The sequence below is a fragment of the Ammodytes marinus genome, assembly GCF_949987685.1.
Source record: "Ammodytes marinus genome assembly, chromosome: 2".
Taxonomy (NCBI): Eukaryota; Metazoa; Chordata; class Actinopteri; order Uranoscopiformes; family Ammodytidae; genus Ammodytes; species Ammodytes marinus.
In genome coordinates this window covers 1,682,487-1,709,184 of record NC_137231.1, presented here as the reverse complement: position 1 = coordinate 1,709,184, position 26,698 = coordinate 1,682,487, and the positions used below count along the sequence as shown (strand labels likewise).

Sequence of the window (26,698 nt, the reverse complement as noted above, 5' to 3'; positions counted from 1 at the left end):
TTCCAACCAGGGGTCCACAGCAGGTTTTACTACACCATTTCGGTGACACTATCCATATAAATATAATACATTTAATTCTATAACATCAAGTTTAGCTTTGATTCAGTAGGTTATCTGTCCTGAAAACCCACGTCACAGAGAGAGAGAGAGAGAGAGAGAGAGAGAGAGAGAGAGAGAGAGAGAGAGAGAGAGAGAGAGAGAGAGAGAGAGAGAGAGAGAGAGAGAGAGAGAGAGAGAGAGAGAGAGAGAGAGAGAGAGAGAGAGAGAGAGAGAGAGAGAGAGAGAGAGAGAGAGAGAGAGAGAGAGAGAGAGAGAGAGAGAGAGAGAGAGAGAGAGAGAGAGAGAGAGAGAGAGAGAGAGAGAGAGAGAGAGAGAGAGAGAGAGAGAATCAAAAACAGTAGATAAAGTTCAACCACCAATCACAGGGCAGAGCCCGCCCCCTGACCTTTGATGACTGAAGTGGATAAACTAATAAATAACAGAATGAATAAATATATAAACATTTAAGTTATATAATTATACAATTATTATTTATTTTTACATTAAGTTTAGTATTTATTTATTTAGTTTGGGGCCTTTAAACCCTCCATACGGAGGTGCCCCATAAATAACACATTTCTATTGCCATTGTTTTGAACCAGGATACAGGCAAACATGGAAAATCAAGACATTTGCCACAGACTAATTTAGCTTTCACCGTTAAGATAGTACAGACTGGAATTCCAAATGTCCCTGGTTCATATCACACATTTTGACAGCGCATCTACATTATAATCCCAGTGTGAGTCCTTCACCAGAATGTATAGGTTATAATCAATTAAAAAAAAGCTCCTGGCCAGAGAAAAGTTAAAACAGTATGACCCTTTTTCACATATGTGTCAGGTCCAATAATCTTTAGTATATTTATTATTCCTTATCATAATTTGTATTTCAGCCCCATCAATTCTGCAGATTTAAAGAATTGGCGTTTGTTCTAGCACTATTTTTACACAATACCCCAAATACGTCTTTATAATGATGTTATGTTTTGAATTGACTGAAACATGATTAAAAATATATAACCTTTTTTTTTTTTAATATTCAATATGACTGAAGTCAAGTTAACTGAAAAGGGAAGTCCCACTCAATCTCTTCAGGACTGTTTATAACTTCCATGCATGAATGGGCTTATTGTTCATTTGACAGATGAATGATTTCCAACACATTTAGACCAGAATGGATGGATGTTGGGTGGCCAGGCGGCTCAGTGGTCAGGAATCAATCAATCAATCAATCCTAAATTCAAATCCAGCAGCGTCCTTCCTGATGCGGAAAACTTTGGGAATAAGTTCAGCTCTGTAGAGAACTCAGGCTTTCAGATCTGATCACATGACACGTCTCCTAGTACTAGATATGAAAATCAAAAAATGCTAGAACACCAAATAAATCCCATCCATTCACTTCGTTCCCAGAAGATAGCAATTGAAAGGCTTGAGAGGGTCTCACCTTACCTTTCCTTCCTACACAGCATCACTGCCCTGTACATGGATCAGAACATGGACATCACACTTGGTCACACTGTACCTGGGCCACTCAAACAATACCTTTCAGTTTCAAAGATGAAGCTAATAGAAAAGAAAGAGGATATGAATCCACATCTCGATTTTATCATCTCCAACCACTTCAAAGTTCCATGAGAATTATTCTTTCTAGCAACGTAAACACATTAATGAGACATGGAGGGGAACAGGTCCATGAAGGGAAACAAAGTGAGAAGAGGGCAGCCCATTCAAAAGGTCCAGGCAGGGCTGTACTGTCATTCAGTCGAAAACCATGTTGGGCTCAGTACTCAGATTCCTTCCCCAACATACAATGCCACTTGAATGCCACTAGGCTTGTGTTCTGCGTGTGGCAGCCTCATTTGGTGAAGGCAGCCACCACGGCCCATACCAGCTGGTTAGTGTTGGCCTTCATGCTCTCCCCCTCCGGCTCCAGCTCCAGCAGCTGTCTCACTCTCTTCATGGCCAGGTCGTACTGCTCGTCCAGCAGGGGGGCAAAGGCGTTCTCCAGGACATCAGAGGAGTGAGCTAAGAAGATTAGTGCTAGCAGGCGCTTGTCCATTCGCTGAGGGTCATTGACCCACTTGTCCAGTACGGCCCCCTGGACCTTCTTGATGAGCCGCTGCTTGATGTTGTTGTTGGTTAGAGGATGTGTGGTCATATCAAAGAGCAGGAAGTTCTGCTTCTCAGTAGTGAGCACACCTTTTTCCACCAGGTTTTTCGCCAGCCGTTCACGGACGTTCCTCAGCTGATAATGAAGCTTCAAGGGATTCCACGTCTCCCCTAAAGATGGGCCAAACAGAACACAGGTAAGCGCTCACACAAAGCAAACATGAACATGCTTACCTACATACAGTGCTGCTTGAAAGTACGTGAACCCCTTGAGCCTTTTGGAATTTTATTTAGTTGTACCATTATTAATTCATTTTATCAATACCAGTATTTTTTTATATTAAATAACAGATGTGTCAATCAATTAAAGAAAAGTTATCCGGAAATCAATTGTAGTCTAAAGACTAATATAAAACAAATTATTTGCCAACTTTTGCATGTGCAAAAGTTTGTGAACCCTGAGCTGCATGCATAAATCGAGCAGGTAAACACAATCAGGTTGGACAAATTGAGAGATGAAATGGACCCATATGATGAGAGGTCTTTAGGGAAGAAATTGGGCGGCACTAGATAAAACAGATCAAACCAGGTCAGTTAAGGCTCACCAAAGTGAACCCGTATTTCTTCCCCAAAGGTCTCTCATTACATTACACCTGATTTTGTTTAACTGCTCAATTTAACCCATTGATGACGGCTGCTGCGCGACGCAACATTGTATCTCCTGCCGGCTGCTGCGTAGCACAGCATTGTTGTTTTATCTAATTTTCATGGCGCGCACCTCATTGGTTCAAATACACATGAGGTGGCTTTTGTTGATTTTTTAAAACCACGTGACCACCCAAATGTTGTGTGGTTTGCCGAAAATCACGTCAATAAAAAAAAATAAAAAAAATAAGAAGCTGGTAAGAAGTAAGAACACATTACTTCTGTTAATTAACACTATTTATGAATTTAGGCTATATTTTGCTGCTCCAAATTCAGCCCAGCCAGGCGATAGTTAGGTTCCGGTTTCGTTTTCGTTTTCATCACCGTGTTTTACAGCTGTTTGGACCAGCTGATCGGCTCCCGTCAGCGTTCCAGTTGTACTGGGAAGTCGGATTCATGGTGCCAGTGATAACTGAACTAAATTATAAAATAAAGCCATCTCTTCCTCCCTCTATCCATCTATCTTTATCTCTCCACTGCACACTCAGTCACTACTCAGGGTGTATTCACGATGATTAAAGACAGTTAATCATTGATTTAAGAACATCATGCGTTTATTTAACTTTTAACAAGGTTGTTTCTAATAACACCATGACCTTGGACTTTAAACATAGGCCGTATTGAACTGATAATAACACCATGACTTTGGACTTTAAACATAGGCCGTATTGAACTGAAAACAAGGAAAATAGAAATAGGCTAAATAAGTGAAACATATTTTTATTAATTGAATAAAATAAATATGTCGAAATAAAAATAACCCGTTGCAAATGGTGTTGATAGAACATGTATTTTGCTAGAAGGGATGTGGGGGCATAATTTATTTATGTCTCAAGGAACTGGCTGGATAGGCAGTTGCATTGTACAGTGTTGGCTAGGGATGGGAATTGATAAGAATTTAACGATTCCGATTCTGCTTATCGATCCGATTCCTTATCGATTCTCTTATCGATTCTCATTGGGTGAGAGAATAAGTACAAATTAGTTTGTTTGTATTAATTCTCTTTAATATCTGATCAGAGGTGTGTCTAGTGTGTGCCTTGAAAGATTATCAAGAGTAGGCTACTTTAGGATTAGGAAATTGTCAATTTTCACATTAATTTCACATTAAAAATAAATGTTTGGCTTTTAAGCCCAAATGCCATTATGTGCCCTAAAAACTAAAAACACAGACTGAAAACAGTCAAGGAAGAGCTTGTGCCTTTTGGAATATTAACAGTGCTCATTTGCACTTGAAACAAAATTCAACTGACATAATAAATATAAACAAGTCTTTTGAAAAGATGAGACCAACTATCAACTTTGGAAAATTAACCATTTTTATGCAGAAAAATCATCATGTTTGCCCTCTCAGGAAGGATACAAGATATTTAATTTATGTTCAGTGTTATTATTATATGATGATTGCGCCCTTACTCTGAAAGGGCAACGTGATGATGTCACTACGTTCACGTGAAGGAACCCTTTCTTTATAGGTCCGTGGAAGGAACGTGTCAGGTCAAACTGTCACGTTGTACGCTGTTGTTGAACTGACTGCACAGTCATGTAGGCTATTCAAGAAGAGAATAAATACGCCATAAAGGCTAAAAGAGAATGTATTGCTTTGCTTATTCTTCACCACGCCAGCAACGAGGAGTCACCGCTCCATCTCAGCTTTACAATGTACATGCTGTTCTTATGTGCAGCGCGCTGTTTATTATTAATATAATGGCCCGTCATCAGACACACGTAGCGAATGGTTTTATACACATCGATCGCTGCATCAAGTAATCCAAGGCAGAGTTTTTTGTATGGGCAGAGAGCGTTACTTTAAGTGTGTCTTACTGTCTTTATAAAGTGTCTTGTTAAACGTTTTCTTATCACCGGACCGCCGAGTCCCGCTGTGTGTTGTTTGGGTTTGTCTCCACCGCTGTACGCAAAGGCAGCATTTTAACAGCTGATGAACGAGAGTAAACAGCAGGCCTTTGGCAGCGGTCAAGAAATCCTTTTTGCTTTGCTTTATGCTGCTCTCGCCTTTTTATGTATCTCCCCCTTTCACTTGCCCACACTTAGGCCTACACACACGTTAATTCTCATACATGTTATGTTCAAATCCAAGTGATGGGCAATTCTGGTGCCGACTAGTAAGGCAGCGGACGTTTAAACGTTTAACCGCCAGGATCGCAGTCTGCGCGCTTGCTTGTGCACGAGTCGTTTGATGAAATGGAAACTTTACAATTGTTGCAAGTGGCCGTATTGTCGCCTTTTCGCGTGAAATACAACCACACTTTAGAGCGCTTCTGCCTCGACGTCATGTTTGCTGCGTTCTGTACCAGCCGAAAGAAAAATTATCAGGTGAGGGAGGGGCCGAGCGGAGCTCACGGCTGAAAGGTTCGCTGCATTTAAAAGCCTGCATGCGTTCGGAACAATGACAGTTAAGTTACGATTATTTTGTTTTCATGATTGAGGGAAGCCCTAATAGTAATCGAAATTCAAGTTATTGCCCAGCTCCTCAAAAGGATGACTTAAATTGGGCTGAATTTGGAGAGGTTTTAAATGGCTATATTTTTTCTCGCTGGTGATTTTCCTTTGGCGCTGGATAAATCCTCTTTGGGGGGCGCCAACAATTTCTCTATGCAGGAAAAACCCTGCTACTATCCATGCTTAAAGGAAGCAGGATTATAACCTCATTTAGCACATTATTTTTAAATATTTTATATAATGTATTCTTGGTTTTTTTCCCCATCTAATTTTGACGATTTTTAGAGAAATGTGTTGGTATGTAAGTGCTAAGGGAGCATGTTTCCATAAAAGCTGTGAACCTTACCTTTTAAATGTATTTTATATCATGTTTCTATGTGCTACATAGGCTTAGATATTAAGGTTTTTGGTAGACGTTGACAATTTGTAGTATTTTTTTCAGAAAACTCTCAGGAGATCAGGACATGTAGGGCCCTATGAAATCCGTTTTATTTTTTTCCAAATTCCGTTTTTTCCGTTTTAATCTCATGATTTCCGTTTTTTTACAATTAACTCTCATTTCGTCATCAGAACGAGTGTCTAATTATTGCGAACAAATAATATTCTAACAATTTAATCAGATATAAGGCTAAATTTAAAATACATCACAACATTGCACTGTTTTTAGTGCTTAAAAAAAACTAAAAAAACAGATGTGTTGGGTAGCTAGGCTATATAAGAAAATAAAGCCATTAATTGTGTGCTTCAAGTGAAGCATTACATATTTTTTTTTACATAAATAATAAAGTCCTTATAAACTTTTCAAGAAGCTGGACTAGAGTGAATATTGGACAGGCTTTATAAGTCCATGGCTTTTACCTGTGGGACAGCCCTTCACCCAACAGTGGGCTGCAACACCAACCTACAGTCTATTGTGCGACAGAGAGCTAGTTATCATTAGCATCAGCGTTAGCCGACATCACGGCAACAGCTGAATAATGTAACACTACAGGTAGGTTACACTACATGAAAACAACGGGCTGTAGACGCTAGTTATAATTGCGTGTAGGAAACATTGTTGAGACTGGAATTTCGTACCGAAGCGGCCGTTCCATAATACAACACTCCCTTTAGCAATGGCTGAATATAAGACCTCCCTGTGCTGTGTATCTGCGGGAGCGAGTGGTATTAATAACTTATAACAGTAAACGTTTAACATGATTACGTGCCTTTTAGATGCTTTAATCATATGCCGAATGTATAAACAGACCATATTATTAACAATAGGTTAAGTTATGTACATGCCAGAGTTACGTATATGGATAAATTAATAAGTAAACATTGAATAGACAGATTTGTGAAAGGGGTTTGGCGCCGTGTGTTACATTACCGTTACTGCAGCCAGGCTCTACTTTTCACGGCAGTAGTTTGGTCTTTAGATGTCGCCAAACCATAATTCCTCCCTAGTTCTGCTTTAATTTCAACCGTGTTGTTTCCCTTTGCCTTGGAAATTGAATTTCACCAAAATAATGGCGAATTCCGTGACATTCCGTGTTAACAAGCAGATTCCGTTTTTATTGCCCGATTCCGTTTTCGTTATCGCGGAAATCATAGGGCCCTAGACATGTATCCTAGATTGCCATAGTCGTCAATGGGTTAAGCAATGCAGCTCAGGGTTCACTTACTTTTTCACATACAAAAGTTGGCAAATAATTTATTTTGTTTGTTTTAACAATTGATTTCCGGAAGAGAAAAATCCACATCTGTTATTTCATATAAAAGAATCAGAATCAAATGCATTTTTCATTGTACATGTAAAAAACACTGGTATTGATAATAATGAATTAATAATGGTTAAACTAAATACAATTCCAAAAGGCTCAAGGGGTTCACATACTTTCAAACAGGGACAAACACTATAAAGAAAGAACAGAATCACTAGCAGTATCTCATACAGTGTCTGAAGTGTTGACCCGTATAAAGGGAGGGGGATCCAGTGGGGTCACTTTTTCAGATGACAACACATTAATGCCAGGGCTAAATGTGGAAGAAGATTGTAGTATATTCACAAATGAAATTGAGAGCATAGTGCATAATTTCACGAAAAAAGTCAAAGGCAAAAAAAATCAAAAGAGGTCGCTACCATGGTTGAACTCTGAAGTACTGAAATTGATGAAGGATAGGGATCTTGCGCTAAAAAAGGTGTTAATGTCAAAGCCGTTGTATCACCTATTTTTAAGTCTGGCGATTCTCGCGCTATTTGTAATTACAGGCCAATCAGCATCTTGCCCGTAGTGTCCAAGGTCGCAGAGAAGTGGGTAGCAGAACAACTCATTTCTCATTTAAACAGCCCCTTCTCACTTAGGGATGGGGATCGTTAATATTCATTAATATCGATACCTTTATCGATACACCTTATCGATCCGGGTCTTTATCGATACCACTATCGATACTTTTCTATTATTATTATTATTATTATTATTATTATTATTATATATTTTGAAGAAAATATAATTTTTGGTTTTAAAAAATCAAGTGTATACTATCTATGAAAAAAATATATAAACGTTCAGCCATCCTCGCGAGGGAAGTTAACTGCCAGACTTCACTTGTTTTACTTTTAATACCCGTTTGCATATCATTCATAAACATTGGCGGACATGCAGCAGTGATTGGTTTGATTTGATTTAAATGCCGTGACGCGCCTCGAGGGACACACAATTGCGTTACAGGACCTACCGGAGAAAAAAAACGACGAGACTCGATAGTGGTATCGATAAGCCCAAACGTTATTGATTTTCGGGTTTTGAAAAAAGTGGAACCGGGTCCTTGATAGAACCGGGTTTCGATCCCCATCCCTATTCTCACTGCATCCCATGCAATTTGGTTTTAGAGCCAATCATTCTACAGACACTGCCAACTGCCTCTTAATTGAAAAGGTTAAGTCTATGATGGACAAGGGAGGTACTGTTGGGGCTGTATTCTAAGACCTGAGAAAAGCTTTTGACACAGTAAATCACAAGGTACTAGGGGTGTAACGATACACGTATTTGTACCGTACCGTGACGTGATGGTACAGGCACGTATTTGGTGTTACATAGGTGGACCGCGGTCCGTTTGTGGCATAGCCTACATAGCGTTAATATTATAGCGAATGTAAAGGCTTGTTTTGCGGTGTGGAACTTAAAACTTTTAGTCGGAGTTCCCCCCGGACCATTTAGCCTGCGGCTCGGCTCGCACGTGCGCAGTAGCAGCCAGCGATTTAGAGTCTGTTATCTCCATGGTGAGCACAGCATGAGGGTGCAGTGTTGCTAACTTAGCAATTTTTCAGACCCCTCTGGCGACTTTTTTTTCCAAAAAGCGACTAGCGACAAATCTAGCTACTTTTTCTGGTGTTATTGGTGACTTTTGGAGACTCTGTTGCTAAAGCATGTATCGCTCTTTACTTCTAAACGAGCAGCGGCTGCCTCCCGAGGCTCCTGCTCCGTAACAGAGCACTGACAGACGGCAGCAGCCCCTCCCAGCTGCGGTCAGAGCAGGAGATACACACCTCTCCGCTCTAGTGTTCCGTTTGCATCCCTATTAGCAGTTGTAGTAGGCTACCCCTCTTTTCTTTTACAGTCTATGAGTAGTGCAAATAAAAATGTTATACAGTGCTATCGAACAGAGAGCGAACTGCATGGCGAAAGACAACAGGAAACCGGAGCTTGCAGGCGTCCCCGTCATTCAAATCCCGTTTGAGGGATAACTTCGGATTTCAGTAGAATTATGAAAACAGTGATAAACGTGTGGAACAATGTCGGCACACAGGTTATTGTTTCACCACGATCGCCTATGTAGGAGCCAAGCATGGACATATAAAGGGAGCCAACACGTTGAACATGCATACGCATTTGAAAAGGCACCATCCAGGTCTTACTATCACCGTTACTGTGAAGAAAAATCGAGCTGTGCAAACACAGACAGTATTTTCTTTTTTATACTGAAAATACATAAGCTGTCATTTAATTAATGCTGCAGTTGCACTTTTATTTGATAATTGTTATATTTATAAGAGCACTTCAGAGCTTAAAAAAAAAATATTTTATTTTTTTAAAGTCAAAAATACCCTTAAAGATGACATACCCTTTTTTTACATACCAGCTTACAGAGCCTGCTGAGCATTAACCCATTGATGACTATGGCAATCTAGGATGCATGTCCTTAATGCCTGAGGGTTTTCTGAAAAAATAGTATGAATTGTCAAGTCTACCAAAACCTTAATATCTAAGCCTGTGTAGCACATAGAAACATGAAATAAAATACATTTAAAAGTTAAGGTTCACAGGTTTTATTTAAACATGCTCCCTTAGCGCTTACACACCAACACATTTTTCTAAAAATCGTCAAAATTAGATGAATTAGAAAATTATTAAATATTGTTAATAAATAGATGCAATGTGTTGTGTGATTTTCGTCAGTAGTCTATAGTAGACCTTGATTCTGCGCACCAAACGCCACTAACTGTTCTGTCGCCGACATAGCTGGCGTATTTTTTTTATTATTTTGTTTTATTTTTTAATTTTTTTGATTGACATGATTTTCGGCAAACCACACAACTTTTGGGTGGTCACGTGGTCTTAAAAAAATCAACAAAACCCACGTCATGTGTATTTGAACCAATGACAGTGCATTCTATGCTGGGAATGCCATGAAAATTAGATAAAGTAATAATGCTGCGCGATGCAGCATCAGGCAGGAGAGCCAATGTGGCATCGCGCAGCAGCCGTCATCAATGGGTTAACACTGGCTTTTTTTTCACTGCAATTTTAGTTTATGCTGCACATTCACCAGTATTTAATAATTATTTTATTTATTGGAGAATTGCAGCAGTATTCCTTTTAGATTTGTTATGCATTTTATGTGTATATTAGCTAGTTACTGACAGCTAAAGCTGTTCATTCTCCCTTGACTATGAACCGTACCGTACTGTACCGTACCTTCAAAACCGAGGTACGTACCGAACCGTGACTTTAGTGTACCGTTACACCCCTACAAGGTATTCATTTCTAAACTCTCCTCATTCAATTTCTCCAATAACGCCCTCAAGTGGTCCGAGTCATATTTAAAGAACAGAACCCAGTGTGTGAATGTCAGTCATCGAAAATCTTCTGCGCTGGATACACTAACTGGTGTCCCACAAGGGTCAATACTAGGTCCACTTCTATTCAGTCTTTAAATAAATGACATGCCCTCTGTGTGCTCTGATGTAGAGATTCAGCTTTATGCTGATGACGCTGTGATTTTTACACATGGCAGCAATAAACTTCAGGCTGCAGCAACACTCACCAATGCATTGAACCGAAATACCAACTAAATACATCGAAAACAGTCTGCATGTTTTTCCCCAAAAAGCGATGTAGCACTCCAGACCCAGCCATAATGCTGTCAGGAGTAAAACTAGAAGTTGTCTCTGAGTTCAAATACCTAGGCCTCCTAATCGACTCTCAACTGTCCTTCAAATCTCATGTAAAAAAAGTTGGTCACAGGGTTAAGTTTAACTTATCGAATTTTCGCTTTATTAGAAATTCAATGACAACTGATGCAGCCAAGATTTATATGCATGCTATGATAATGTCTCATTTCACATACTGTTTGACCAGCTTTGCACAAGCCAATAAGACAACACTCAAACCACTGTATAAGCAAACCCTGAATGTCTTGGACCGGAAGCCAAACACCTACCACCTGTCTAATTTTAAGAAAGTACAAACTTCTGAGCTGGGACAACCTAATAAAGTATGCAAATATTTGCCTTATTTTTTAAATTTTGCACAACAAAGCCCCCCCACCTCTTCAACAGAGTATCACTCAGAGGTCAAATACAAACCGGACAACCAGAGGCTCGTCCCGGGGAGACTGTGTAGTACCCTTTAGAAAAAGTGCCTTTAGCCACTCAGCATTCTCAGTTACAGCGTCACAGGAATGGAACTCACTACCAGCTCATATTAGAGAAATTAGTTCTTACCGTCCCTTTTCAGGACAGCTGAAAATATGGCTCATTAGTAATCAATTATATACACACTAGGACTGCAATTGCTTCTCCTGCCGACTTCTTTGTCACTGTCGTGTCCTGCTTGTTTGTCTTTTGTGTGCTCCTGTCCTGTGCTGTTCATGTTAGTAGTGTCTAACATTAATATGTTAGTGCTGCATGTTTATGCTTTATGCTGCTGTGTATATTTTGTGCTGCATGTTTGTGCTTAATGCTGCTGTATATGTTTGTGTTGTATGCTGCTGTATATGTGCTTTTATTGTAGGTGTGTTTGTCCTACTCTAATCTACTATTTTGGCCACTTTCCTATAATGTTTAATGTACGCTGTGTTTTATTGTCTGCTTATTTTATTTTTTGTTTGCTATTGTCTGTCAATTCATTCTTACTATGCGTTACTGTATTTTCTGAGTCGACTATGTTGTTTTTTAATCTTTGTTTATACGTGCATTTTATTTCTGTAATTTTAGGTTGCCTCTTGAATATCTGGCAGGGGACAACAGATGAAAACTAGCCTCTTAGGCTAACTCTGGCTCACTCACATGTTGAATGTTGATTAGTGTGCAATGTCCCTGAACTAAACCAATAAATAAATCCCCACTCAATCATGAATCAATCATCAACTTTCATGTATACTCCCAGGGCTGTACAGTGCGACAGTTTTGATCGCATTTGCTACTGAAATTGATCACGTGCGATGATGAATACAAATCCATTCGCACTCCTGCGACAGGTTGATAATGAGGAGAGGCTGTCTTTGAAACACAGAGGAGCGCTGCACAACACTGCTTAGAGGGCTCTACATTAACACTGCGGGTAAATGAGTCTTAGGCAAGTAAGTTATTGAGTCCACCCTTCACTTTGGCTGGTGAAAGATATGTGCTCTCGGGATCTGTGCTCGTGCAGCGATTCTAGGTAGGCTATAAAAACTTCACCAACGGCAATTACCGGAAGGAGACGGCACATTACCGCAGTTAAGTTAGCGCGTGTACAAACAGAACATTTCCTGTGCGCCTTCACATTAAAAGCCTGTTACTGGCCAAACGTGAGTTGACTTTTATTTTGAAGCCGGTAAGAGCAGGAAGTTAGCGCTTTTTTCTAGCTTGAAAGGCAACTCATTCAGCTGCAGCGAGCAGTCAACAGTAGCCTAGTCTATTTACAAAGTTTTAAATAACCCACTGAAAAGCTACTCCCAACACATTCACAACAACCTATTTAATTTATCCTAAATTGTACCAATATGTATACTTATTTATTTAATAGGCTATGTTTAATGTTTTAAAGTTTGGTTTTAATTAACAGAAGCAATTGGCAGGTTAGATTCTTTTTTCTAAATTGCAATCAGTGCACCCCTATTCATTTTTCCATAATTATTACTACACACACTAGGATATAATATGAGTTGAGAATCTCAAATGAGACCAAGATGACATGCTCAAAGGTAATTAGAGCGAAATGCATGGGTTAAGGTTATGCAAGTTTTCGATCATACTTTGTGTGCTACCAAATTTATTTTTGTGCTACTGAATTTTTTTGCTTGCTAGCACCAGTGCTACCACCTAAAAAAATAAGCGTACAGCCCTGACTCCAAGGAGTAATGTTTCCCTCGAGAGTTGGCCTAATAAACTCACTAAGAAAAAATCTGAAAGTAGTAGGGCTGGCCGGAATTACTCAAATATTTGTTTGATAAGTAGTAGTATTGGAAGCTCTACTCAGTATTATAGAACATTAGTAGTATACCAGCTGTAGTGGCTCAGTGTTTCCCACAGAATTTTTTGAAAGTGTGGGGGTCCGGGGGAATGCTCCCCCGGAAGAAAGTGTTGTACCTTTTAAATGTTAAATGCATCAATCTGGTGTACTTTGAGGAACACTATTCCTATATAAATGGTGATTAAGATGGAGTTTAACACACTTATCAATGGTTAATGAATAAATAATTTTCTATGATACACATTTGAGCCATCAAAAAAATTAAGCAAAGGTGGTTCAAAAGAGTGAACACAAGCGCCCTTTTGTTTTATTAGATTGTTGAATTACTAGTACTCAAATAACTGTGACTACAATCACGAAGGATAGCTCACAATATTCTTTCCAGCAGAGGGTGCGCAGCAGGCGCGCAAATTACCCACTCCCGACTCGGGGAGGTAGTGACGAAAAATAACAATACAGGACTCTTTCGAGGCCCTGTAATTGGAATGAGTACACTTTTAATCCTTTAACGAGGATCCATTGGAGGGCAAGTCTGGTGCCAGCAGCCGCGGTAATTCCAGCTCCAATAGCGTATCTTAAAGTTGCTGCAGTTAAAAAGCTCGTAGTTGGATCTCGGGATCGAGCTGACGGTCCGCCGCGAGGCGAGCTACCGTCTGTCCCAGCCCCTGCCTCTCGGCGCCCCCTCGATGCTCTTAACTGAGTGTCCCGCGGGGTCCGAAGCGTTTACTTTGAAAAAATGTGAGTGTTCAAAGGCAATACAGTCACAGCGCGTGTTGACACCGCAGGGGGAGAGGCTGATTGACTTGGGGAGATTGAAGCCTCGATCCCTCAAGCGGCGCTTTGATAATGATGATTGAAGGAAATATTGTTTCTTGAGATCACAGCGCGAATCACACGTTAAAGATTTTTATGCGGAAATGCTATTGTTTCCAAGTGAAACTCGTGCATTGCAAATGAAATGTATACATGTATATTTTTTAAATAGTAAAATATACATATATATAAAAAAATAATAATTAAAGTGTGGCGGGGCAAAATGAAAGTGTGGCGGCCCGCCACGGAATGATACATTAGTGGGAAACACTGTGGCTATGTGACCTTACCCGAGGCAAACATTAAAGCGCCACCAAACAATTAGGGAGAAAGAGAGAGATGGAGGAAGAATAGATTATTTGTTGACCTCTACTTTATAACACAACATTAGCGCAACCTCGGAAGGAAAGCAATGCTTGGCGAAATGCTAATGTTAGCTTAGTTTAGCTGTTTGTGTATGTTCGCTATGCAGAGCTACGCCCATCAACGGTGACTGACTTGCATCATGGGAATACCCAGTCAATAATGGATATAATATGGACACAAAAGACTTGCGATATTGGATTCGTATGGATTTATAAGTCTGCGAAAAGATGTGCGTTACAGGATGAATAACACAGACCCACAGATTTATGGGCGCACGTGCCCAAATTAGGCGCACTCTGAAGCCCTGCAGAAGACAGCTGATTTGGCACAATACAGATGTTCGCTTCCACGAGGAAAAAGTAAGGAACTCCAGCGTATTGACCGGTCAAAAGTTATAAAATCTTCATCAAACTACGCAGATTACTGTCTTGTGCCACAAACTCAGTTTCAGGGAGTACATAGGGATTATTAATGTTGTTTTTGATGGTGTGTTTTTTTAGAACGAGTATATGAATACTCGCTGGGAAAAACCAACTAGTATTCGAAGCCTGTAAAATGGGCTGAAACTGACAACTATTTTGATAGTGATTGAATCACAAATTTTTTCAATGGCCATTATTTAGCTTGTAAATTTATATTGAAGCTTGTGTTAGGCATGTGCTCACTAACAAGAAAAAAAGCAAAGACGAATAATTTATTCCAAATACTATTTGAATAAACTTTGCTGCTGAATATATGGCTGCAACTGATACAAAAAAATCAATACAAATTCCAATATCAAGACAAAGTGCTGTTATAAATAAATAAAAAAAGTTTAAAGTCTTAATTTGACACAGATCAGCTGTCATTGTGTGGGAGCTCTTTACTTCTTTAATGCTCCCTTACCTTGAAAGACATTTTTACCCCATTTTTATTTTTAAGATTTGTAAGGTGGACCTTGATGGACCTTGGGGCGTTGGACAGTCGGCTTGGTAAGATAGTTAGCTGTTAGCTAGCTAACAAGCGAAATATCTAATTGCATTGCTTTGTGTGACAGATTACCTGTGTTTGGTTTAATTGGCTCATATTTGCCGAGTAAGGTCCACCTTAAAAATCTACTAAGTAAACTGTTTTTTTTTACTGTATTTTTTTTTAACATAATGCGGCCACCATCATCTTGTGATGTTGAGATGGCTCACTCCTTAGCTACTTCCATCATCACCTCTTGAAAAACTAGGTCAAGTTTAGCTCCACAGCGCTATGATGTCACCCACTAATAACTGACGACCAACTGTGGTGAGTGGACTCACCACTGAGGAGTTCGATCCAGCTCTGCACAGTCTCTGGAGGTTGGGTTTCTTTAATGTGTTTTAAGGCTTCATCCAGGAGCACGTCACCTGTTGGAGCATCCGACTTACAAATCACCTGCAAAGTTCATCCAAAATAATGACAGTCAGTTAAAAGCTGTACTTATCAGAGGACAGTCGCTGAAATATATGCAAAATTACCCTTCATTCTATTCATCAAGGCTCACATATTTGACTGACATTCCCGGTCACATCAGACACTCAATCTGCTGACAGCTCACTGGTTAAATGAGATAAAGAGCTGGTGGGGCTAGTTTTGCAGTGGGATACCATTGCAGAAGATTGATTGTTTCTTCCATAAAAGCTTATATGGACTGTTAAGCCACACGCTATATGTATTATGATTTATATGTCATATCTATTTCCTCTGCACTGTCACAATTTGATTTTGTGATACATCAGACATTAAAGTAGATTTTGTTTTCCATTACCACTTTTACTGTGCCAAGCCACTAGACCAGGGGTGGCCAACCCGCGGCTCGCGAGCCGCATGCGGCTCTTTGCCCAGCTTCGTGCGGCTCTTCAGTTCATATCAAATTATGTGATTATAATTTTTTTTTTTTTTTATATATATATTTTTTTTTTTGTGTGGGCCTATGTGTGTGCATGTTCGCAAACGTTTCATGCGGCTCTTACGTTCGTTTTACATGTTGTCTATTATTTCATTTTTTATTTTATTAATATGTAGGCCCTATGTGTATGCCTGTTCGCAAATGTTTAATTGAGGACGCAACATAACGTTCGCAAACGTTTGGTGTGGACGCAACATAAAACTGCCCGCTCAGCTTGGAGGGAGGTTTTCCGTGAGTAAACTATTTGTGTCAAGTTCGCTCCGAAACAGAGTGGGAGAGTTCATATTTTTTGTTGAACGTTATGGCAGGCCATTCTGCCTTATATGCCAGGTGTCATTTGCGCATTTCAAGGCTTCAAATCTTCGGCGCCACTTCAGCTCTCTCCATGCTAAAAGTAAGTCCCACAAAGCAACATGCATAGTAAGAGAAAAACACTATTTTAAATTGTTATATTTTTGTTTGTGGACTTGGTTGAACTGAGAGTTTGTGTGTGAGGCAGTGCACACAATGTTTATTGTTGAAAATGACTGCCCTGTCGTCTTTAGTACTGTAGGAGTCCAGTCCTGTCATTATCACAGGGGCGGCCTTAACGATCTGGGGGCCCGTTTCAAGTCCTAGTGTGGGGCCCCCAGTTTTTTTTTTTTTTTTTTTTTTTTTTTTTTTTTTTTTAATAAATAATGCTTGTGCATGCATGTGCAAGCTCCCCGCGAAAATAAAAACGCCCCCCCCCCCCCCCCTGAAATCTTACTGGCCACCCCAGTGCCCCCCCCCCCCCCCAGTTCAAATGTTATTTTTTATTTTCATTTTATTTTTTTAATTACATTTTTTTCCTGATATGTATCCTAGTTCAGAGATGATATGTATTTTTTTTTCTTTCTTAACTTTTTTTGATAGGTAGTTGCCAAGTTCATCACACAAACACTCCAATCTACTGATATGAGATCAGTTTGCAATTTTCAAGTACTAAATTAATGGTAGGACTGTGGCCACTAGAACTGGTCTCTGGTCAGCAAAGGTCTTGAAAACAGCATAAGTGTGCTTGTGACATGCGTGCCACCCATGCATGTGTATAGGCACGTGTCCCAGCAGATTTTTGAAATCTGAATAAAAAAATTAAAGTTTGTAGTTAGCGAGTGTAACATGTTCTTAGCAAGGGCAGACTTTCATAAATAAAGGTTTATTTTTTTAGCAAGATATGTGGTCGAAAGCTAGTGGTCATCCGTCCCTCTGTGCAGTTGTTAGGCATCTGGCTGCTAGCAAGTTATGTTGTCTTGCTAATTTTACTATTCATCTGAGCTGAAATAAATATTTACTTTTTCCTTTATTATCTTCGCCAGAATGCACCAGAATGCTTAGATTACATGTTAAAAACACAAAAAAATCTTCTGGGGGGGATGCCCCCAGACCCCCCTTCAGGGGTTTAGTTTTCTGACAAACATTACAATGGATACTAACATGATTTGGGCATTTGGGATTATTAATCATCTTTGAATTGGTTGTACAGCATATCACATGCTATTCATTCAGGGGTGCGATGGCCACCCCACTCTAACTTTGTGGCCCACCTTGGCCACCCCCAGTCAAAATTTCCTGGAATCGCCACTGTGTGTACCCGTGTGTACGATGTGGCTCTTTGCAGTAACACAGTAAAAAATGTGGCTCTTTGTCTCTGACTGGTTGGCCACCCCTGCACTAGACCTTATGCTAAAAAAAAGTCTGCTAGCTCAATGCTAATGTATGAATGGAAACGCCATTGTCGCGTCAGCAAAGTTAGCATTTCGCTTGTAGTGTTCTTTATCACTCCAATCTGGAATTATTCCCCTCGATTTTAAAATTTCTGAAGTTATCCCCATTTTCAAAACAGGCGATACTGATGATCTAGAAAACTATAGACCTATATCCATCCTGCCTTGCATCTTTAAATTATTGGAGAAATTTGTTTATGCAAGAAGATCCAAGCACTTAATTGAAAATAAGACCCTATATGCTCACCAGTATGGATTCTGTAAAAAAAATTCAACAGAGCATGCATTACTCCGACTAACATAATTTCAACCGCAATGGACAATAGAAAGTTTGCCATAGGGATCTTTCTAGACCTAAGCGAAGTATTCGATACCGTTAACCACAGTATTCTGATTTCCAGATTAAATAGATGTGGAGTGGATGATATTTCCCTGAAGTGGTTTAAAAATGACCTCACTAACAGAGAACAATATGTGTCGCTTAATGGCTAATCTTCTACCAAGTCCAGAATCATACATGGGGTGCCACAGGGTTCAATACTGGGCCCTTTATTATTTTTGATTCACGATTTAGCCATGTGTTGTAAACATCTTTTTCCTGTATTATTTGCTGATTACACCAATCTTATAGCAACTTATAATGACTTTAATTATTTGATTGACTGTGTGAATAATGAATTATCCTCTATTACCAAATGGTTTCAAATGACTAAATTAACACTAAACGTGAATAGATGTAACTTAATGATCTTTTGAAACATAAATAAGTCTTACCCCAAAGAACGAGCAAAAGTACTACTCATTAATGGTTCAGAAAGTATGTAAGTAAAAGCTACTACATTTTTGCGAATTTTAGTTGACAAAAGACTAATCAAATCACAAAGCTGGTTAGCGAAAGGTCCACAAAGATGATGGGCATATTAAGAACAGTGTGTCCTCTAATTCATCCTTCTGATCATTTAACCTTATACTATAGCTTTTTGTTTTCTTATTTGAACTACTGTAATCTGGTATAGGCAACTTCATATCCCAACCATCTCAAGAAATTATGTATCATTCAGAAGCAATTCTTAAGATTCATCTCACATTCAAACAGATATGCTCCATCAGCACCACTTTTTATAAATTTTGCCAATTCACAAATTGAATATCTATCAGATATGTTTGTTCATTCACAAGTTAATTTACGGAAACCAAGATCTCCCTGGAAGCTTTCAAACTTTGTTTACTCACTCATTTGCAAACATTCATATCGTACTAACACAGCAACAATAACAAACATTATCAATTTAGTATGACTTATAGAGGCCCTGCATTATGGAATGTCTTACGTCCCCTATTAAGATCCATATCATCCCACTCACTCTTTAAAAAGCAGCTTAAAAAACATCTTATCTTTTCATGAATCATCTAAATCACCTCCTGTCCTCTCCATTGCCCCACATTTTTTCTCTATCCAACACATATATTTATCACATATTTTCCCATCTAACTCTAGTGTGAATTGCTCATCACCAAAACATCTTTCAATATTCATTCCTACATTAAATTGAGGCTTAAGGTGTTGGCTTGAAATGTGTATCCCTCTCAGTTTCCAACTTATTGTAATAAAGAAAAAATTAATCATCAAATACACCCTGACACATTGTGACAACCAACCCCATCAAGGGGTCGATTTTCACACACTATGGGGTTGTTTGTCACAATGTTATCTTAATGGGAATAATCTTAAGAAGAAGGCAAGAAAGCGGAACTAAATTTGAAAGTGTAATTTCATTGTCATGTTTACAAATAGGCCTACATAACTTAATGCATCTTAACACAAAATGAGCAAGGAATAAACAAACAGGAGAGCCATATTAAGACCAGCCTATGTAACAACATAAAGAACGGCTGTTGGAGATTGTTTCCATAAAAACCAAACCAATAAATGTACCTGTGATGTGAAGAAGAATTTTCCCTTGGGGACAATAAAGTCTAAAGTCTTAAGTCAAACAAAAACTATCCTCTTCATCTGATGAAGACTCCTCCTCCTGTCTCTTGCACTTCTGTTTTTTTTCTTTCCCAGCTGGGGTGGAGTGCACTGGGGTGCAGTAGCCTTGGCAGCTGGTCTAGTTTGGGATGCACTGGGTTGTTTTGATTTTGTTGCCCTTTTTGTCTTTTGCACGTGTAGTGGATTTAAATGGCCTGTATTCACCAGAGTTTGCTGAGCGGGTAGTCTTAAAGGTTGGAAGGTCACTGGTGAGAGACGAAAACACCTATGTAAGGACATGTGTTCGACTTGTTGTGATGAAACGATCTGTCTATTTGCAGAAGATTAAGACACGTGATGCACTCACACAGAGATATAAACGCAGTACTGTAACCTTAAGAAGAGTGCCATTGCGGCTCTCAGCCTGCTGCTTCAATGCTACCATGAAATCCTCCTGTAAAATGTCCTGATGGAATCCCTGAAATAAACGTGAAACTGATGAACTGTCCAGTCTACCGCCTTTGTCTTTGTCGCCATGGGGAAACGATTCGGCACTACACATGCTAGCTGCTTTTTCCTGCTCTATTCTTGCCTTCTCTAGAGTGTCATTGAGGATACAGCTTGACATTTTCTTTTGTTTTTGGGTTCCTTTCCTAGCTGCAGCCTTTGGATAACATGTGACAACCAACCCCCCCAAAAATGTGCCGACCAACCCCAACTGGAAATTCTCGTTATTATTAAGGCTTACAACCATCCAACAACTAGATAGCTAGCTAACAACAATCTAAACTATAGCTTCCCTTTACACTTGTTAAAGGTAACAAGTGTTTTTGTTATAAACCAATTGCGTAAAAGCCTAGAAGAAAAATACTGAGGAGCTAAATATTTTTAATTTGACATGAAAAACACAAACAGTCCTCTCACCTCAAATTCAGCTGTCTGAAAGAGGACTATGTAAGACAGTGCCTTCTGGTGTCGAGATATAACGAATGTGACAACCAACCTGTGTGACGTATAACCCCTTTCTCCCCTACTTTGTCTCCTTATTTTCAATAACATGCAGACACGGGTCTGCTTTCCATCCCCCACACCAGGCTTCCAACATTTGGAGACCGAGCCTTCAGTGTGGCAGCCCCACCCTCTGGAACTTTCTCCCCATAGACATTCAAAATGCACCATCCCTGGCCATCTTCAAGTCTCCCCTCAAAACTCACCAACTCAGCCTACTGCCCCTCACCCCTTTTCCTTTGTTTTTGTTTGTCATATTTTGTTTTCTTTGTTTGTCCCCTCGGTAAAGCGTCCTTGGGTTTGAGAAAGGCGCTATATAAATGACAAAAAATATTATTATTATGTGGAAAAATGTCATTTGGCACCACTCAAGAGAGAATCCACCTCTGGCACAGTAAATGTGGTAATGGAAATGCAAATAAGGGTGGCACGGTTTGACTCAGTGCGGCCAAAAGAGCCAATGACGAGAGAGGGAAAGAAAAGGGACTTGTGGTGTGGTCAAAGCATGTTCTACCTTCCTGGCCAGAAGACCTTTCCTCCTCATGCCACAGGCCTCCAGCTGAAGGCGTCCTCTCAGGGCCAGTTCAATCAGCATGCACCCACGCAGCCCAGAGGAAATGCAGTCATTCCAGAATGAAGTATAGCCCTACAGCATGGAAACACATATCACAATCCTGGTTAGTCAAAGAGTTAGCATGCAATATAACAGCCCAGTGGGCTATATGCTAACACTTGGGCTAACTGGGTCAAGACTGGCAATCAGGAGTAACAAAAGATGTCTGTTTGGCCCAGAGGAAAGTTAGAGTTGAACAGGTAAATCAAAACAGTATTTACGGCTACTTTCAGTTAGGGCCCGACCAATACGGATTTTTTGGGGTCCAAAACTGGTCAACTGATTCCGATATTAGGCGGTAAAAAAATGTAACCGATAATTATTTTTTATTTAATTTTTTTCACAAAGATCTATAAAAATAAATGACTCCTTTTTTTGATCCCTTAAACATAATTCACTGTTGACAAAGATATGAATTGAAGGCAAAATATTGTACCGTTTGATAATACTTTTGCCATAAAAAATTGGCCCAATAACTTTTCTTTATTATAATAGGCATTGGTTAAAATGAAGTGGTACTAATATTTATTTCTTTAGTTACAATGGGCATTTTGAAACAGATATTAATAATGGATTGGATTTATATAGCGCTTTTCAAGGCACTCAAAGACACTTTACAGGGTTCCAGCCAGGTTCCATTCATTCACACACAGTCATACTGGTGGTGGTAAACTACCATAGTAGCCACAGCTGCCCTGGGGCAGACTGACGGAAGCGTGGCTGCCATTCAGCGCCTACAGCCCCTCCAACCACCACCTCAAACATACAGCAGTCATACACATTCACACATTCACATTAAGAATTTTTCTTACTGCAAGGCATGTCTACATGAATATAGCTTATATTTACAAATGATGCATGTATTACTCATTATATTCAGGTAAAGGGTAGGTATATAAGCAAGAAACATTAAGTCAATGGCAAACATATTTGTAAACACGTCTCCAATGCTCTCAAAACATTGATTCGTATTTTTCTCTTTTTTTAAAAATGTATAATTCTAAAATAAAATTAAAAAAATCTTCGTTTTACTACTTTACTAAGATTACTGCCAGACAAATTCATCTGATAAAGAGAGCAACTGCTAAAATGCCGTTACAGAGCAGCAGACAGGTATTTGAAGCCGCTGGTGCCTCTGGAGTCCCGCAAACCTCAAGGTGTAGGATCCTCCAGAGGTTTGCAGCTGTGCATAAACCTATTATTCGGCCACCCCTAAACAATGGTCACAAGCAGAAACGGTTGCAGTGGGCTCAGAAATACATGAAGACTAATTTTCAAACAGTCTTGTTTACCGATGAGTGCCGTGCAACCCTGGATGGTCCAGATCAGGGGTCCACAAACTACGGCCCGCGGCCCGCATTTTATTGGCCCGCGGCCGATTTTATAAATATAATGTAATATGGCCCTTTGAATTTTTTTTTTTTTTTTTTTTTTTGCATTTCTTAGTTAACCCACTAGTGCAGGGGTGTCAAACACTGATTGATTGGCCCGTGGCACATTTTAAAAATATAATGTAATATGGCGCTTTTAATTTTTAAATAATTTAAATGCACTCATTATATTACAGAGAAATATGTCCCATAAAAGAAAATGAGCAACAAGCCCATCCCAGAGGACCCTGCATAATATTTTATTTTAAATCTATGCGTCCTTCTCCAATAGCTTCTAATTCATCCGACACAGTGTCTCACTTTTTTTTTCATACAAAATTCTTCAGATTTAGCCTCTTAATTTCCCTCTCAAAGTGCACCAGATTCATGCATTTCGCTTTAAAAACCTTAAAAAATCTCCCGGGGGGGGCATACCCCCGGACCCCCCTAGGAGGGTCGGGACCTCGGCTGGGTACTATTTTCACCCTGCTGGACATTGGACGCAAAGGCAGAAAACACTGGGTGTATCATTGGCATATAAACAAGAGGGGAAATGTGTCTGTTTAATGTGCACGGAAAGTGTTGCCGTGAAGAAGGATTACAATTTACGAAGACACTATGAAACTAAACACCAGAGCAGCTACATGTCCTGATAAATGTGTTATTTTTGCAAAGTGGCCCGGCCCTTCGTAGATTTTTCTGTATGTGGCCCTCAGTGAAAAAAGTTTGGAGACCCCTGGTCCAGATGGATGGAGCAGTGGATGGTTGGTGAATGGCCACCATGTCCCAACAAGGCTGCGACGTCAGCAAGGAGGTGGTGGAGTCATGTTTTGGGCCGGAATCATGGGGAGAGAGCTGGTAGGCCCCTTTAGGGTCCCTGACGGTGTTAAAATGACCTCTGCAAAGTATGTTGAGTTTCTGACTGACCACTTTCTTCCGTGGTACAAAAAGAAAAACCGTGCCTTCCATAGGAAAATCCGCTTCATGCATGACAATGCACCATCTCATGCAGCGAAGAATACCTCTGTGTCATTGGCTGCTATGGGCATAAAAGGAGAGAACCTCATGGTATGGCCCCCATCTTCCCCTGACCTTAACCCTATTGAGAACCTTTGAAGCATCCTCAAGCAAAAGATCTATGAGGTTGGGAGGCAGTTCACATCAAAGCAGCAGCTATGGGAGGCTAGTCTGGCATCCTGCAAAGACATTCAAGCAGAAACCCACGCGGGAGAGTTAAATGAGCACAAGCAAACCGACATTTAACTGGTGGCGATAATAAACGCAGTGCGGTTCTAGGGGGATATTTAGCTGAACAGAAAGAAGTGCTCTGTGAAGCTAAAACAGTTTAAGACTCCCCATCACTGTGGCAACACAACCTATCTATCAGCTCAGACAGCGCAGAGAAAAGTTTGATGAATGCATGAGAGTGACCTTTCAGTAAGTTTACAGAAGTGCCACAGTGTTACTGTCTTTGACCTTTGGATAAATGCATTTAGTAATTTTAAGGGGAAAACACATTGTATTTATTATTTCAACTATTGAGTTATTTTTAAAACAGCATGCTAGTGTAGGCCAAGAAGATTTATTTTCTGAATGTTCACTGCTGCTTTATTTGTATGTTTTAAATTGGGAAATACATGTTCCAAAACGACCAATAACCTCTGTATTTAAAAATAAATCAAGCAAGTAGGCTCAAAACAACCATTAATGAATTACAGGCTATCGCATCACAGTAGGCCTATTGTCCACAATAATCGCACAACAGCCACTCATCCAAAAAGGAACTTTAAAAAGTTGAATTTGCACTTTGATGTGCATACACATGTTAAGTGTATGGTCCATTATTTGTATTTAGTGTGTCTGCATAGCAGACATGGGGGACTCGAGTCACATGACTTGACTCGAGTCAGACTCGAGTCGCAAATTTGAGGACTTGAGACTTGCTTGACTAACACTGATAAAAGACTCGACTTGACTTTGACTTGGTCTTCATGACTTGAGACTTGACTTAGACTTGAGACAGATGACTCGAAATGACTTGAATTTTTAAAAGTTAAATTACGTTAGTAATTGTGTTTTATTTTGAAACATAATCGGGTGATTTTACAGTGCAATGCACGCAGCGCGCTGCGCGGACTAACAGCGTCAGCAGGTCAACACAGGAGCAGCAGTCATGGAGGCGGCTAGACCTTTCTTTATATGTCCATGGGCTAGACCAAGAATAATTCAGGTGAGCCTCCGACACGCTTATAACCCAATCACAGTAAATATGTAGCGCCTTCTTCCCTTCCCTTTTCTCGTTGTAATGGCCCCGGGAAGTCTTGTAAAAGAAAACGAAAGTAACGAGCGTTTCCTGAAAAATAAATTAATCGGGATAAATCAAAATGTGATCCTGCCATAAAATAAAAGGTGATATGATATTTTTGCCATAGCGCAGATCCTTGCCCCGTTTTATTTTAAATGCATTATGAACATTAAGTGTCTGTTTTGTGTAAGTATAAGCCTATCTGTTACTATTTGCCTTTCTTGTTTTCCATGTTAAAAGTAAGCTACTTGGAAATTGAAAGTAGCCTAAATTTGGTTGAAAGAAAAGGAAATGTGCGGTGTTGATCATATGTGATAGATAAGGGGTCGCTATTGGATGCAGACATTATGAGATTTGGACCTTTGCTGTAAGACAATTTTGTCAACTGGACCCATTTCAATTTTAGTTGAAGACCCCTCGGTCAGACCAAGAATAATTCAATTGTAGTTCAAGGATGATGTTGTCAATGACGGTATGAAGAAGAGAACTGTGGAATGCAGGTCTTTTAAATGTAGAAACTGGGTTAGATAATATGATTTTTGTATGACTTGACTTGTGACTTGCTTGACCTGAGCAATTACTTGACTTGTGACAATTGCTTGATTCTCACCACAGTGACTTGGACTTGCTTGAGACTTGAAGGTTATGACTTGAGACTTGCTTGTGACTTGCACATTAGTGACTTACCCCCACCTCTGCTGCATAGTATTGCACCAGAACAGTAGAAGTTTTCTTTAATTGTGCTTTGTACTGTCAGCATGTTTGCACAAAATTTGCACCTGCACATAGCAAACAAAATTGCACACACAACTGTAAGGTCAGTGTCTGTTGTATTTTTGTATTCAAATAAGCAGTTGTTTATTTCTTTACTGCGCATTGGCATCTTTGAGCAAAATACCCCCCAAATTTTCAGCACCGAGCCGACTAGCGACTTGCCATATGTTCTGCGTTTGCGCCGGATGACATTAAGTAGCTGTTATCATAACGTAGGCTGTCATTATAACGGAGAAAGTGCATGCTGCAGACACACACACACACCTGTGGCCGCTACTTGCCCAAACTACCTCGACTATTTCTGAAAACATGTGAAAACGTCATGCACGGTCAATCTAATGCTGTGTGCCGATTGTGGTTGGCCTAGCCTGCATAACAATCCGAACATTCTCCGATTTTATCGATAGCTTCCTAAATCATGTTTTACAAAAGTGAAAGTGTTATGGCACCTGAGCGCGTAGCGATGCACACATCACCAGACAGCTAAACACTTTTCCCACGAAACTTGAAGACAGGATCAATAATGAAGGACCGTTAAAGGCCTACTTCACCGGTTTGAATATGAAGGTGTATTGAATTCTGAGATCCTATGTAGTATAAATGTGCGAAAAAAAATTAAAATCGGTTCATCCTAGCCTGAGAAAAGGCAGAAAGAGTGTTTTTTTTAACCCTATATTTCTTTTTCTCGTGACATCACAGAAAGAGAAATATAGGGTTAAAAAAAAACGTACTTTGTAAATATTACTGTGATGTCACAGTAAAAGACATCACAGTAATATTT

The 26,698-nt window shown here is 39.7% G+C and overlaps 1 protein-coding gene across 1 annotated transcript in view; it reads right to left on the bottom strand.

Moving 5' to 3' along the window:
- Positions 1 to 412: 412 nt before the first annotated feature.
- golph3a (golgi phosphoprotein 3a) overlaps positions 413 to 26,698 on the bottom strand; it is a 39,912-nt gene continuing 13,626 nt past the window's right edge. The window contains exons 2-4 of the mRNA XM_080046312.1: positions 21,370 to 21,501; positions 15,502 to 15,616; positions 413 to 2,321 (exon numbers count right to left, since the gene is read on the bottom strand). Of these exons, the coding sequence (XP_079902438.1) occupies positions 1,897 to 2,321; positions 15,502 to 15,616; positions 21,370 to 21,501 (672 nt within the window). The 3' untranslated portion in view covers positions 413 to 1,896. The remainder of the gene's footprint in view (positions 2,322 to 15,501; positions 15,617 to 21,369; positions 21,502 to 26,698) is intronic.